The sequence below is a fragment of the Heptranchias perlo genome, chromosome 12, assembly GCF_035084215.1.
Source record: "Heptranchias perlo isolate sHepPer1 chromosome 12, sHepPer1.hap1, whole genome shotgun sequence".
Taxonomy (NCBI): domain Eukaryota; kingdom Metazoa; phylum Chordata; class Chondrichthyes; order Hexanchiformes; family Hexanchidae; genus Heptranchias; species Heptranchias perlo.
The window spans coordinates 27592823-27609653 of record NC_090336.1 but is presented as its reverse complement, the minus strand read 5'-3'; the positions used below and the strand labels follow the sequence as shown (position 1 = coordinate 27609653).

General features: G+C 42.1%; 1 protein-coding gene across 1 annotated transcript in view; it reads left to right on the top strand.

Annotated features, from left to right (window-relative positions):
* The window catches only part of syt8 (synaptotagmin VIII), an 86341-nt gene extending 70027 nt beyond the window's left edge, over nt 1–16314 (top strand). Inside the window, exons 6-9 of the mRNA XM_067993498.1 lie at nt 1759–1926; nt 9271–9388; nt 13052–13185; nt 14987–16314. Coding sequence (XP_067849599.1) covers nt 1759–1926; nt 9271–9388; nt 13052–13185; nt 14987–15217 — 651 coding nt within the window. The 3' untranslated portion in view covers nt 15218–16314. The remainder of the gene's footprint in view (nt 1–1758; nt 1927–9270; nt 9389–13051; nt 13186–14986) is intronic.
* The last annotated feature ends 517 nt before the right edge of the window (nt 16315–16831 follow it).

Sequence of the window (16831 nt, the reverse complement as noted above, 5' to 3'; positions counted from 1 at the left end):
ACTAGTGCTTCCGATATGTCTTCCTTTATCCTCAACCGAGGATTCCCCTCCACTGTAGTTGACAAGGCCTCGACCGTGTCCATCCCATTTCCTGCACTTCTGCCCTCACCCTTTCCCCTCCCTCCCAGAACCATGATAGGGAACCCTTGTCCTTACCTTCCACCCCATCAGCCTCCATACTCAACGTATCGTCCTCCGCCATTTCCGCCATGTCCAGCATGATGCCACCACCAAACACATCTTCCCCTCCCCTCCCCTTTTAGCATTCTGAAGGGACCGCTCCCTCCGCGACACCCTGGTCCACTCTTCCATCACCCCCAACACCCGCTCTCCTCCCCACATCACATTCCCGTGCGAGGGCAGGAGATGCAACAACTGCCCTTTCACCTCCTCCCTTCCCACCACCCAGGGCCCCAAACACTCCTTCTAGTTGAAACAGTGATTTAATTGTACTTTTTTCAATTTAGTATACCGTATTCGCTGCTTACAATGCCTACATTAGGGAGACCAAACGCAGATTGGGTGATCGCTTTGCTGAACACCTCCACTCAGTTCGCAAGCGTGACCCTGACCTTCCGATCACTTGCCATTTTAATTCTCTGTCCCACTCCCACTCTGACCTCTCTGTCCTCGGCCTCTTACACTGTTCCAATGAAGGTCAACGGAAGCTCGAGGAACAGCTCCTCATCTTTCGATTAGCACTTTAAAACCTTCTGAACTCAACACTGATTTCACTAACTTTAGATCACAACCACTGCTCCCATTTTTTCGGACATCAAGTGCTGGTAATGGTTCTGCTGTTGCCATTTACAGCTCCTCTAGACCCAAATCCTCTAGATTTGTTTCTTTACTTGTTCCATTACCACCCTCCTTGCCTTGCACCATCATCCCTTTTGTCATTTAATCACTCCTGCCCTCCACCCTATCAGGGACCCTCCCTGTTGTTCTTTCCTCCCCTCCCCTTCCTCCATCCCCCTCCCCCACCAAACCCCGCAACACACACTTCCTTCGCTCTGTACTTGCTTAAAAACTGTTAAATCTTCAACTTCTTCCAGTTCTGATGAAGGGTCTTCGACCTGAAACGTTAACTCTGTTTCTTTCTCCACAGATGCTGTCTGACTTTCTGAATATTTCCAGCATTTTCTGTTTTTATTTGTAACTTGGACTACTGATTTTGTTGATTGCTTTTATACTTTTTCCCCAACCAATTTTCTCTTCTTTATTGCCCCTACTCTCATAAAGCCAATGACATCTAGTTGGGGTACAGTTTCATTGGCATTGGCAGCCCTCCATTACCTTGCCCAAGTAATCATTCTTTGTATGTAAGACCAAACAGAATCTGAAGAGCCTAAGTACGATTTTGTTCTCACCCAATATCACCATATGTGCACTTTCTAGCAGAATTCACTGGACAGCAGTCGGGAATAGCAACCATGGATTAACTATTCCTTCCCTAACTTAGAGACACCAGACAGCTGCTTTAGCTGTGATCAGACATTAAGTTTGGGATCTTCCTGGTCCATATGGCTCATTATCACACCTGGCAAAGTACTTACTGCCTAAGTTGGGAAGCCTTTACTAATTATATTTGCACAGAATGGTAGCAGTGAATAGTATCAATGCCCCAATAGCAGAATGATAATATGTAGGTAGGATTGAGAATGAGTGACTGTATTGAAAGTTCCCATTGCGTGGAATGATTTAGCTCTAGCTGTTTTTCTAATTCGCTCAAGGGCTGCTTTTTTTTTTACCTCACAGGCTAGCCAGGCTGAAATAGTTGATAAAACTGTGGTGATGCAAGTATATGACTTCAACAGATTCACCAAACATGACATAATTGGTGAAGTGAGAATCCCACTCAACACTGTTAACCTGAACCATGTGGTTGAAGAATGGCATGATCTAACCTGTGCGATAAAGGATGAGGTAAGATTTTATCATCGAAGAACCTATCAGGAAAGATTGAACAGGCTGGGGCTCTTTTCTCTAGAATATAGAAGACTGAGGGGTGACCTGTTGGACGTTTTTAAGATTATGAAAGGTTTTGATAGGGTAGACGTAGAGAAGATGTTTTCATTTGCGGGGGAGACCAGAACGAGGGGCCATAAATATAAGATAGTCAGTAATAAATCCAATAGGGAATTCAGGAGAAACTTCTTTACCTAGAGAGTGGTTAAAATGTGAAACTCGCTACCACCAGGAGTAGTTGAGGCGACAAGCATAAATGCATTTAAGGGGAAGCTAGATAAACACATGAGGGAGAAATGAATAGAAGGATATGCTGATAGGGTTAGATGAAGTAGGGTGGGAGGAGGTTCATGCGGAGCTTAAACGCTGACATGGACCTGTTGGGCTGAATGGCCTGTTTCTGTGCTGTACATTCTTTGTAATTCTATGTGCTAGAAACAAAAAGCATAAATGCTGGAAATCTAAAATAAAAACAGAAAATGGTGGTATCACACAATAAGATAATCCAGCATCTAAAATTGAAAGACAGGTTAAATTTTGGGTAGGACTCCAACAGTTATGATAAAAGGTCGCACCAAAAATGTTTAAGACTTTCTCTTTCTGAGGTGCTGTGCATTTGCAGAATTTTGTTTTATTTAAAAAGGGCAGAATCCTCTTGGAGAAGATCCATTATTCATTTCATCATGATTATGTCATGCACAAATGATACAATCTTACATTTCAATGCAGTTTACATCGTTGTATGCTTGTAAGCAAAGTTTGCCAAATAATTTTTCACAAAGGCCTTACCCCATTTACCACAAAGTATTTTTCCCTTCAAAATTGTTAATCATTATGCAACTGAACAAATAAGATATCACTTTTCACAGGATGAAACAATTTGAAACCCATTGTAAAAGTGCTACCACTCATGGACAGGTCCCTAAATTCAAAGCCAACTAATGTGTCACAATTCGGGGAATTAAATTGATAATTCAATTGATAATTACACTTATAAAAGGTTCAGGATATTAAGAGGTCAGTGCAGTGGAGGGAAAGCCATTCAAGAGTAACTCATAAAAAATTGTTCCAGAATATCAACAGAGACCCTGATCATTGGATGATGTGGTGGGCAGGGGAGCTAATGAGATACAAAATAAATTAAAAGAGGTAGGAAATAGAGTTTTTTTTAAAGAGTACAAAACATTTCATTTCATAGTATCATAGTACGTACAGTTTAGGAGTAGGCCATTCGTGCCTCTTTGAGAGAGCTATCCAATTAGTCCCACTCCTCATCTCTTTCCCCATAGCCCTGTAAATTTTTTCCCTTCATGTATTTATCCAATTCTCTTTTGAAAGTTACTATTGAATCTGCTTCCACCACCCTTTCAGATAGTACATTCCAGATCATTCCAACTCACTGCGTTAAAAAAAAATGTTTCCTCATGTCACCTCTGGTCCTTTTTCCGATCACCTTAAATCTGTGTCCTCTGGTTACCGATCCTCCTGCCACTGGAAACGGTTTCTACTTGTTTACTCTATCAAAACCGTTCATGATTTTGAACACTGCTATCAAATCTCCCTTTAACCTTCTCTGTTCTAAGGAGAACAATCCCAGCTTCTCCAGTCTGCCCACATAATTGAAGTCCCTCATCCCTGGTACCATTCTAATAAATTTCTCCTATACCCGCTCTAAGGCCTTGACATCCTTCCTAAAATGTGGTGCCTGAATTGAACACAATATTTCTGTTGAGGCCTAACCAATGTTTTCTAATGGTTTAGCATAACTTCCTCGCGTTTGTACTCTAAGCCTCCATTAATAAAGCCCAGGATCCCATATGCTTTTTTAACAGCCTTTTCAACTTGTCCTGCCACCTTCAAAGATTTGTGTATGTGCACCCCTAGGTCGATCTGATCCTGCACCCCTTTAAAATTGTACCATTTAGTTTATATTGCTTCTCCTCATTCTTCCTATCAAAATGTATCACTTCACATTTCTCAGCGTTAAATTTCATCTTCCATGTGTCTGCTCATTTCACCAGTCTGTCTATGTCTTTCTGAAGTCTATTACTATCCTCCACATTGTTTACTACATTTTGGAGTTTCGTGCCATCTGCATACTTTGAAATTATACCTTCTATACCCAAGTCCAGGTCATTAATATATATCAAAAAGAGCAATGGCCTTATACTGGGGAACACCACTGTATACTTCCCTCCAGTCTGAAAAAAACAGTTCACCACTACTCTCTGCTTTCTATCCCTCAGCCAATTTTGTATCCATGCTGCCACTGTCCCTTTATTCCCATGGGCTTTAATTTTGCTAACAAGCCTATTATGTGGTACTTTACCAAAAGCCTTTTGGCAGTCCATATACACAACATCAACCGCACTACCCTCATCAACCCTCTCCGTTGCATCATCAAAGAACTCAATCAAGTTAGTCAAACACGATTTGCCTTTAACAAATCCATGCTGACTTTCATTTATTAGTCCATACTTTTCCAAGTGCCAATTAATTTTGTCCTGGATTATTGTCTCTAAAAGTTTCCCCACCACCGACGTTAGGCTGACTGGTCTGTAATTGCCGGGTTTATCCCTCTCCCCTTTTTTGAACAGGGGTGTAATATTTGCAATCCTCCAGTCCTCCGGCACAATCCCCATATCTAAGGAGGATTGGAAGATTGTGGCCAGAGCCTCCGCAATTTCCACCCTTACTTCCCTCAGTAACCTAGGATGCATCCCATCTGGACCGGGTGACTTTTCTACTTTGAGTACTGCCAATCTTTTAAGTACCTCCTCTTTATCTATTTTTATCCATATCCAATATCACTATTACCTCCTCCTTTACTGCTACAATGGCAGCATCCTCTTCTCTAGTGAAGACAGATGCGAAGTATTCATTTAGTACCTCAGCCATGTCATCTGCCTCCACAAGAAGATCTCCTTTTTTGTCCCTAATCGGTCCCACCCTTCCTTTGACTACCCTTTTACTATTCATATGTTTATAAAAGATTTTTGGGTTCCCTTTTATGTTAGTCACTAATCTATTCTCATATTCTCCCTTTGTCCCTCTTATTCCCTTTTTTAGATCTCCTCTGTACTTTCTGTATTCAGCCTGTTTCTCTACTGTATTATGAACCTCGCATTCATCAGAAGCCTCCTTTTTCCATTTCATTTTAACCACTATATCTTTAGTCATCCAGGGAACTCTAGCTTTGGATGTCTTTCCCCTCCCCCTTGTAGGAATGTGTCTACTTCATGCCTGAACCATCTCCTCCTTGAGGGCCTCCCATTGTTCAATTACTGTTTTGCCTACCAATATTTGATTCCAATCCACCTGGGCAAGATCCCTTTTTAACTCACTGAAATTTGCCCTCCTCCAGTTAAGCATTTTCAAATTGGTTTGTTCCTTGTCCTTTTCCCTAACTATTCTAAACCTAATGATATTATGATTACTGTTCCCCACTTTAACGAAATTTCTCCTGCCCTTTGTTTTAAATCTGTTGCATTTAATCTTGTTTCTATGGTCCCTCGTTCTTGACCCCTCGACTACTGGAAACAGACTGCTTTTAGCTACCTTGTCCCATCCTTTTATAATTTTAAACACTACTCTCGTATCGCCCTGTAATCTGCATTGTTCTGATGAAGAAAGATCCAGGTTTGTATTTGTTTTTCCACATACCAGGCAAAACCCTAGTGAATCTGCATTGTACCCTCTCTAAAGCCTCAATACCCCTTCTGTAGTTTGGAGCCCAATACTGCACACAGCACTCTAACTGAGGTCGTATTAATGTTTTATATAAGCACACCATTACCTCTTGGCTTTTATATTCTAAACCTTGAGCTAAAACCTAGAATTTCATAGAATCGTAGAATCATAGAATGGTTATGGCAAAGAAGGAGGCCATTCGGCCCATCGAACCTGCTCTGGCTCTCTGCAAGAGCAATCCAGCTAGTCCTACTCCCCCACAGTGGTCCCAGTACCGACCTCTGGGGAACACCACTGCATATCTTCCTCCAGTCTGAGAAACAGTTGTTCACCATTACCTCTGTTTCCTATTGCTTAGCCAATTTCGTATCCATGTTGCCACTGCCTCTTTTATTCCGTGGCCTTCAATTTTATTGACAAGCCTATTATGTGGCGCTTTATCAAATGCCGTTTGAAAGTCCACATACACAACATCAACCGCATTGCCCTCAACAAATCCGTTCTGGCTTTCCCTTATTAATCCACACTTGTCCAAGTGACTATTCATTTTGTCCTGGATTATTATTTCTAAAAGCTTCCTCACTGCTGAGGTTAAACTGACTGGTCTGTAGTTGCTGGGTTTATCTTTACATCTTTTTTTGAACAAGGGTGTAACATTTGCAATTCTCCAGTCCTCCAGCACCACCCCTGTATCTAAGGATGATTGGAAGATTATGGCCAGTACTTCTGCAATTTCCACCCTTGCTTCCCTCAGCAACCTAGGATGCATCCATCCAGACCTGGTGACTTATCGACTTTAAGTACAGCCAGCCTTTCTAGTACCTTTTCTTTATCAATTTTTATCCCATACAGTATTTCAACTATCTCATCTTTTACTGTGGCTTTGGCCGTATCTTCTTCCTTGGTAAAGACAGATGCAAAGTACTCATTTAATACCTCTGCCATGCCCTCTGCCTCTATGCATGTATCCCTTTTTTGGTCCCTAATCGGCCCCACCCCTCCTCTTACTACCCGTTTACTATTTATATGCCTATAGAAGACTTTTGAATTCCCTTTTATGTTAGCTGCCAGTCTATTCTCATACTCTCTCTTTGCCCATCTTTTTTCCTTTTTTACTTCCCCTCTGAACTTTCTATACTCAGCCTGGTTCTCACTTGTATTAACAACCTGACATCTGTCATACACCCCCTTTTTCTGCTTCATCTTACTCGCTATCTCTTTCGTCATCCAGGGAGGTCTGGCTTTGGTTGTCCTACCTTTGCCCCTCGTGGGAATGTATCTAGACTGTACCTGAACCATCTCTTCTTTAAAGGCCAACCATTGTTCAATTACAGTTTTGCCTGCCAACCTTTGAATCCAATTTACTTGGGCCAGATCTGTTCTCAACCCAATGAAATTGGCCCTCCTCCAATCATAACCATTAAGACAGATTATCTGGTTATTATCACATTGCTGTTTGTGGGATCTTGCTGTGTGCAAATTGGCTGCCACGTTTCCTACATTACAATGGTGACTACACTTCAAAAGTACCTCATTGGCTGTAAAGTGCTTAGGGACGTCCTGAGTTCGTGAATGCAAGTTTTTTTAAAATCCAAATCATTGATATACACAATCCACAGAAGTGGCCCAAGAATTGAACGTTTTGGGACAACACCACCCACTGCTAAGCACGCTGAAAAACTGCCCTTAACTCCCACTCTCCATTTTCTCCCTTTTAACCAATTTATCATAGATTGCTATCCCCTAATTCCATACTTCTTAATCTTCTCCAGTAATTTCCTATGTGGTACCTTATCAAAAATTTTCCTAAAGTCCATGGCCATTACATCCATAGCATTTCCCCCCATCTACTATGTCTGATACCTCCTTAAAAAATTCTATGAGGTTTGTCAAGCATGTTTGTCCCTTTCATAATCCACGCTGGCTACTTCTATTTTCTCTTTATCTAGAGATGTGGTAATTTCATTTTTAAAAATACTAAAATTTTACCGACCACAGATATTAAGCTGACTGGCCTGTCATTACCCAGATTAGGTCTGTGTTCCTTTTTAAAATAGTTACTACACTGGCCAATCTCTGGTCCTCCAGCACATGTCCACACACAATAAAGCCCTGAAATATAATCTCTAGGGCCTACACAATTTCCTCCTTCATCTTCCTCAGGATCCGAGGATGGATCTTTTAGAAACACTTGCATCACTTTAATTCCTTAGAAACAGTCAATGTGGTATCCAGGTACATGCAATGTTATGAATTGAGCCAACTAATCTCAGGTGCGGTGATAATAGGGGAACTACAATTGGCCTTAGCGCCCCTATGTGAAGGGGAGGGACAAATATCGATAACTACTGGAAAGTGTTGGCTGGTTGTTTTTGTGCATGTGTATAGGTGGGTGGAAAGGAATGGGTTTGGCTGTAATGACTCCCATGGTTGAATAGCCAATAATTCAGGCTCACATATGAGGAGTTTCTACTTGGACAAGTTTTTGGACGGTAGCTGGCAATCGTGGAACCATTCCAAGCTTTGAGAGAGTAGGGAGAGGAAATAAATGAATGGAGCAGAAAGGAAAACCAATCCTTCCCTTCTGCCTATTATAACAGTTCAGAGTTTCTCTTGAGGTGCAACACATTGAGATCACAATATGGATGAGGGATAAACAATCAGTCTATTCAATATCATCAGCATTTGAGTCAGTTCAAGTTTTGATGTTTTAGTGGTAGAGCAAATCCTTCTATAAGAGTGCCTTTGGGAACACGCAGTGTGTTCTGAGAAGGGGCACATTCTGCACAGGTGGCTTTCCTCAGTATGGACAGTAATGCCTGTTACACCAGAAGTTCTGATTGACCAGAGAACATTACAGTTACAGTGAGGCATCATTTTTAGCAACAAGCTGTTACATTCATTCAGACTTCTGATATAGATAGCTAGAAATTCAAAACCATACTTGAGATCAACGAGAAGAGCTTCCCAAAACTGTCCTGGAATAAATGCATTAGAACATAAGAAAGGTCAAGGACCAAGAAAGGCCATATGCCCCATCAAAATGTATCCCTCTGGTATTCAGCTGTTCCAGTATAGCATCTAGCTGTCTTTTGAATGCCCTGAATGTCTTTGCTATATAGGTGCTATAATCTTTGCTATATAGGTGCTATAATCTTTGCTATATAGGTGCTATGGACCAATATTCCACAACCCTAAACCAACACAGGAATAAGGGCAGATAAAAAGGGAAATTGGGAATGTTGAAAATCTGAAATAACAACAAAAAATGCTACAAATGCACAGCAGGAGATACTGTCAGCATCTGAAAAGAGAAAAGACACATTTACATTTCAGGTTGAAGTCCTTCATCAGTTCTGAATATTTTTCTTCTTAACAGCAAAGAATGATGACATCTTTGAGAGAGCAGTTACACAGACCAAACAGTGCAAAATTTCACCTCTACAAGAGGTGAAATTTCTTCTCAAACAAAAATGCCCGAAATAAACCTTGGGCCAGCAGAAGAGCTTTGGTTGCTAAGCTCTCTCAGTTACAATGCTTCCTATATTTTCTTTCTCTTGCATGGTATTGGCTGAATATTGATTACTTTGTTTTGTTTGGTTTCTATATTAGCAAGTGAAACTTGGCGATATCTGCTTCTCCCTCCGTTATGTCCCCACTTCAAACAAGCTGACGATTGTAATTTTAGAAGCAAAGAACCTGAGAATAATGGATAAAGATGGTTTATCCGGTAAGAGTTCCTACTGGAAACACTTGAGGCTTGCATGTTTGGCTGAAATGAACTCTTTCAAAAATAAGATTGGAACATCTGACATCGTGTGCATTTCCTGTTTCTCCTGTACTATTTTGATTTATTAAGAGGTTGCTCTGGGAGGTAGTATTGAATGAATATAAGAACATAAGAAATAGGAGCAGGAGCAAGGTCCTTCGAGCCTGCTCCTACATTCAATCAGATCATGGCTGATCTTTGACCTCAACTCCACTTTCCTGCCCGATCCCCATACCCCTTGATTCCCCTAGAGTCCAGAAATCTGTCTAACTCAGACTTGAATATATTCAATGACTCAGCATACACAGCCCTCTGGGGTAGAGAATTCCAAAGATACACAACCCCCTGAGTGAAGAAATTCCTCCTCATCTCAGTCTCAAATGGCTCAACCCTTATCCTGAGACTATGCCCCCTAGTTCTAGACTTTCCAGCCATGGGAAACAACCTCTCAGCATCTACCCTGTCCAGCCCCTTTGTAATCTTACATGTTCCAATTAGATCACCTCTTATTCTTCTAAACTCCAGAGAGTATAGGCCTATTCCAGTCAACCTCGTCTCATAGGACAACCCTCTCATCCCAGGAATTAATCTAGTGATTCTTCCTTAGATAAGGAGACCAAAACTGTATGCAGTACTCCAGGTGAGGTCTCACCAAAGCCCTGTACAATTGTAGTAAGACTTCCTTACTCTTGTACTCCAAACCCCTTGCAATAAAGGCCAACATTCCATTTGCTTTCCTAATTGCCTGCTTTACCTGCATGTTAACTTTTTGTGTTTCTTGTACAAGGACACCCAAGTCTCTCTGAACACCATCATTTAATAGTTTCTCACCATTTAAAAAATATTCAGTTTTTCTATTCTTCCTACCAAAGTGACTAACCTCACATTTCCCCACATTATACTCCATCTGCCACCTTCTTGCCCACTCACTTAATCTGTCTATATCCCTTTGCAGACTCTTTGTGTCCTCCTCACAGCTTACTTTCCCACCTAGCTTTGTATCGTCAGCAAACTTGGATACATTCATCGGTCCCTTTATCTAAGTCATTAATATAGATTGTAAATAGCTGAGGCCCAAGCACCATTCCTTGCGGCACCCCACTAGATACAGCCTGCCAACCTGAAAATGACCCGTTTATCCCTACTCTCTGTTTTCTGTCCGTTAATCAATCCTCTATCCATGCTAATATGTTACCCCCAACCCCATGAGCCCTTATCTTGTGTAACAAGGTTTTATGTCGTACCTTATCGAATGCCTTTTGAAAATCCAAATATATTACATCCACTGGTTCCCCTTTATCTACCCTGCTAGTTACATCCTCAAAAAACTCTAATAGATTTGTCAAACATGATTTGCCTTTCATAAAACCATGTTGACTCTGCCTAATCATATTATGATTTTCTAAGTGCCCTGTTACCACTTCCTTAATAATGGATTCCAGCATTTTCCCGACGACTGGTGTCAGGTTAACTGGCCTGTAGTTCCCTGTTTTCTCTCTCCCTCCTTTCTTGCATAGTGGGGTCACATTTGCTACCTTCCAATCCACAGGGACCGTTCTAGAATCTAGGGAATTTTGGAAGATCAAAACTATCTCTGCAGCCACATCTTTTAGAACCCTAGGATGTAGGCCATCAAGTCCAAGGGATTTATCAGCTTTTAGTCCCATTAGTTTCTCAAGTACTTTTTCTCTACTGATATTAATTACTTTAAGTTCCTCGCTCTCATTAGACCCTTGGTTCCCCACTATTTCTGGAATGTGTTTTGTGTCTTCTATTGTGAAGACAGATACAAAATATTTGTTTAATGCATCTACCATTTCCTGATTCCCCATTATAATTTCTCCTGTCTCAACCTCTAAGGGACCGATGTTTACTTTTGCTACTCTCTTCCTTTTTACATACTTGTAGAAGCTCTTACAATCCGTTTTTATATTTCTTGCTAGTTTACTTTCACTTTCTATTTTCTCTCTTTTTATCAATTTTTTGGTCATCCTTTGCTGGTTTCTAAAACTCTCCCAATATTCAGGCTTACTACTCTTCTTTGCAACATTATAGGCCTTTTCTTTTAATCTGATACTATCCTTAACTTCTGTAGTTAGCCACGATTGTAAGTATCTACTTGTTGAACATCTCCCCAGCGTTAGTCTTTAAAAATGAAATTATGGTGCTCTATGCCCAACCCTCCAATATTTTCCCCTGAAGGCTCTGGGGGGCAAATTAGTCTTATGTGGTAGCGCAAAACAGGTGATAGTGAATTGGCAGCCCATTAATGTCTAGACAATCGGACCCTCCGGTGGAGAGAGGGGGAAGGGGAGAGTGAGAGGAGGAAGATCGAGGAGAGGGGAGAGGTAGGGGGGAGAGACAGAGAGAGAGGGGAGAGAGGAGGGAGAGACATGGAGAGAGGGAGAGAGAGGGAGAGAGAGAGAGGGGGAGCGAGAGAGGAGGGAGAGAGAGGGAGAGAGGAGGGAGAAAGAGAGGAGGGAGAGAGAGGGAGGGGGGAGAGAGAGAGGGGGGAGAGAGAGAGAGGGAGAGAGAGGAGGAGGGTGAGAGGGGGGAGAGAGAGAGAGAGGGGGGAGAGAGAGAGGGGGGAGAGAGAGAGAGGGAGAGAGAGGAGGAGGGTGAGAGGGGGGAGAGAGAGAGAGGGGGGAGAGCGCGAGGAGGGAGAGAGAGGGAGGCGGGGGGGGGGGGGGCGGTGGGTGGGGGAGAGACACCGAGCGGGAGAGAGGGGATGTTTGTTATCCTTTACTGTAATATATTCCTGGCTACTTGCTATCCTGTCTAAAACACATTCACATTATCTGCTACTATCTGTAATGCATTCCTTGACCTTTGTTCTTCTGTCTGTAACATATTCAAAGGCTATCTGCTGCTCTCTGCAACATATTCCCAGCATTCTGCTATCCTGTCTGAAACATATTCCCAGTTATCTGCTACCCTCTGCAACACATTCCCAGCGGTCTGTAATTCTGTCTATAACATACTCACAGCACTCTGTTATTCTGTAAATACCACATTCTAGCTCTCGATAATTCTGTATATAACAGACCCTAGGCTTTCTACTATCCTGTTTAAATCATGCTCCAGGGTCAACTGCACTGAGGGTTCCCAATATTTACCATACTGTCAGTGAGAGATGTTGAACAGAGGCACAACATTACCCATACAGTGGGGGTAATTTTGACTTTAGACGATAGTATAAAACTTGGCCACCTGTTAAACACCTCTCCTGATATTTGATTCCGTTGAAGTCAATGTAAATGAAAATCGGGAGAGGTGTTTAATGGGTGGCTGAGCTGATGTTGCGCGTACACTATCGTCTAAAATCAAAATGATCCCAGAGAGTGGAAAAGTAGAGTAAAGATCACATCATTTCATTCCCCCAGAGAATAACACATATCATCTACCTGTCAGGAAACCAAATACAACACATTCACTGCACTACTCTCATTGAGCATTGCCTCAAATGAAGGGTTTGCAGTTATTTTTCAAGCCAGTGTCTACAAAGTTTCAAAATAAGTATTATCATATATTGTTTAAAAAGCAAGGCTGAGTACAAAACCAAAAGGGGCCAATGGCATTTATTTACAGCAATATTTGGAGGCATTCTTTGTCTTTTTTTTACAGACCCCTATGTGAAGATCCGTCTGATGCTCAATAAGAAAAAGTTTAAGAAGAAGAAGACAACAGTTAAAAAGAACACCTTGAACCCATATTTCAATGAGTCTTTTAGCTTCGATGTGGCTTTTGAAGAAATACAGGTGAGGAGAAAATGTGAAATATTTAAAAGAAAAAGCAAGGTGCAGTGAGTTATATTCTCTCTCTTGGCCATATTAATTTGAGCAGTCTCAACCAGTGACAAGGAGGTCACCACACAAAGCATCCAATAATACAGCACTATTTTGCCAAATTGATATTCTGACTCAGAGACACCAAGTGGAAATGGAAATGTTACATTGGTGTCCTGAGATTTGGATTGAAGCACTTTGTTCGGGTGGAGTAAAAGGATCTTTACTCTATATCTTAGCTTGTTCCTAACTTGGAACATTGGGCGCCTAAGGTGGACACAGTTCCATTCTACCGCACTTACATTCCTCATCTTCACTTATACAAAATAAATTAACCACTTGTTTTGGGTGGGGAGTGAGGGGGAGGACACTTTGCACTCCAATTCTTTCTCCCTATTTCTATCTCTAAATCGTCCACTTTCAATACCTGCAACAACTGGCATCTACTGCTCCCTGGCTCCTACCCATGCCAGTCTTCAGTTCACTGCATGTAGATGTGCAATGGCAACCCAGTGATAGCTGATTTCTACCCCCTCTTGTTGGAAGCTACCTGACCTCCACCCAGCTCCTCCCCCCTCTAGAGCAATATGGCCAAGATTGTGAATGTGTAAAAACTGATGATCTGAGAAGTGTCCATTGGTACTCTAACCTGCTGGGTTACTCTGCCACCCTTATTATTTATATAACTTCAAAATGCCACCAAAGTTTACTTTGAATATTTAAATCGTAAGCTAATTTCATTAGACTGAATTCTGCTCTTTAAAAAGAAGTCGAGTCAGAAGGCAAATAAATCAGTGGCTGAAAGGATAGCTTTCACTTAGCTTGAAAATCTAAAAGACTGTGCTTATAAATCCCGAGTCTGTGCCCAGTTACATTGATCTCAAGTGGGGCAGTAGTTGGGGTTGGTACAACTGGCTTCAGCACTCCTGGGCTAGGGAGCGAGAAAAAGAAAACAGCCAGGGTTCCTGCTACTGATCACTTTTCAATAACTCCACTGGAAAGTCTCTGCGTCCAGACACCAGGTTAGGACATGAATGAGCTCAGCTGTAATGCCTTCCAGTCAAATAGCCTACTGACGTTCACTAGACTAAAAAAAAATTGGTCACTTCAATGGGGAGAGAAGGGGAAGAGGATGACAATTGGCACCCACGGATCAGTGCCCCAGAATGATTCAGTGCGTTTAAAATAGGAGAAGGAACTAAATGCTGCCATGGGTTAGACATGACTTTTCATTTCTGGGGCCTCAGTTTGAATTCAGCCCAGAATGGCTCCCATTAAAGTCTTCTTTATGTTGGTTATTAGGATGCTATGTGAAATGACTTTGGATAGCCTTAAAATAGTTCCTACTGCACGTAGGAACACTACTTTGTACTAACTTGACAGTCTTATTTAGAGGGCAAATGATGGCTGGTGTGGAAAATGGAAAAACACTGATTGTTATGCAGTGATCCTGGTGGAACGTCAGTGGGTGTGGACAGTGGGATGACAGGATTAGTCTCAATTGTGATGCATTTCACGGTTGAATAGTCTACTGACACATTGTCTAGTCTTGTTGGTGCCGTTGGGGATTTTTAATGCATTTGGAACTGGGGCACATTGTTGGGGCAGAGCAGAGGATGCTTTACTCTGTTATATCTGACCTGGAATGTTTAATGCTGACATTGGCCGCTGGAACGTCTCCATTTCTTACCACTAGCATCTTTGATTAGCATGAAATCCATAAAGAAAGAAAAAAAACAGGAGACTGTAACATTGTCTCTTACACCTCTTACAGAAAGTGCAGTTAGTGATATCCGTTTGGGATTATGACAAGATGTCAAAGAATGACGCCATTGGAAAACTCTTTCTTGGTTGCGACGCCACTGGAAATCAGCTACGCCACTGGTCCGACATGCTGGCCAATCCCAGAAGACCAGTTGCACAGTGGCACTCTCTCCAAACCAGGGAGGCAGTAGATGAAGCACTCAAAGCACTTGGGATGAAATCTCGATTCAAAATCTTCTAGTGTATCCTGACTCCATTGAAACCAAAGGAATCTCTACCAAGTCATAAATTGAAAGTTTATCTGTTTCAGACAGATCTGTTCACCTAGACTGTGGAATACCCTGTTACACCCTTCTGTGTTCTTGGAGTTGAACAGAAGTGAGAGGTGAAATGTATTAAATGTTATCTCAAACAAACTGCATGCACAACACAGAATACATTATCAATGCATTACAACATCTACAGCTTTGTGATCCTGATTGTACTTGTAAGACTGAGTCTGGTATACACTACTGTACAGTGCAATTCAGAAACCCTGGATACTTGGGGTATTGTCACTGTCCTGGAAAATGCAACTACAATAAAAATCAATAGAGGATAATAGATTGTTATGAATGAATTGCAGCTTTGCAATTGCACTTAATTGAAGGATTGTGGTATTGTAAACCTTGAGATTGGCTAACATTCATTCTCTGATCTCCAAGATTGACTTACAAATTTAATGATCCCCTGTCTTATTAATTTTAGATTTGGTAACACACAAAGCAATTATTTAAAGCACACCATCACTATCCTGGCAGAGCTCCCTGATAATTATAGATCAAGAAGGTCCAGGGTTTGAATCTAGTCCTTGGTCTATGGTGAGTTAACAGTTGGAGCAGTGTCAGGGAGGGTTGAAATATTAACCAGGGATCTGGTCTTGATCATTGTCCAGTGACCCCTGCTGGAAATATCCTCATGTGGATGACGAGAATAGGATCAGGCTCATCTATGATGCACTCCACATTTGATAGTATCTCGAGCCCAGGTATACTAAATGGCCACTTAGACAAGATACAGAAGGCTGTCTGCACCTTTGGAAATGTACCCTAGTAAAGAGGCGAAGGCCCCAAAAATCTGTGGGGAGTCCACCAGTCCCTCGCTATATCTCCATCGGGAGACCAACGGAGACCACAATGCAAAGCGGGAACCCAGTTCCATTGGTCTCTGCCATTTCCGGATGTTTCTGACATACCTCCAGCTGCCCCATGCAAGGCACATGTAGCTGATGGGTGGAGCCTGGGATTAAGATTCCCTACGCTTAGCTGTTCTCACTTGCCTGGCTCAGTCAGGACCTGGCATATCTCTGAAGGCCAGAAAACCGAATGAGATAAGGTGCACCGGACTCTAGATGGCCAAAGTGGGCCGCACCAAGTGGGGGGGAGGTGGCGGGGGGGAATCCAGGCCAGAGAAGCAGTCGTGTCAGTGATGCACCCACAATGGTGCTTGTGCCCACCTGCTACACGCAAGTTAGGGGCCCTTCCACTAATCCTACAAATTGCCGTTGGGTCAGTGCTGGAGGCACCGGAGCGGGATCCCAGTGTAATCACAGGAATCACCTCCCAAGGATTTTCAGATCTAATTCCTTCAGGAGAAGGGGGCAAGGAAAGAAAGGCACACAGCTCTGTTCCTTTCCCAATTGGGAAAATTGGTTTGCCACATTTCTTTTGTGAAGATATCCTTTTAAATTTACTATTTTTGATAGTATATGCACTTTTATTAGAAAATATATTTTTATCTGTTCTGGTATATGTTTTCTAAATTGTCATACAAGGATTAGCTGCTTCTACTGCCCACGGTTTGTTTATGGGAGCAG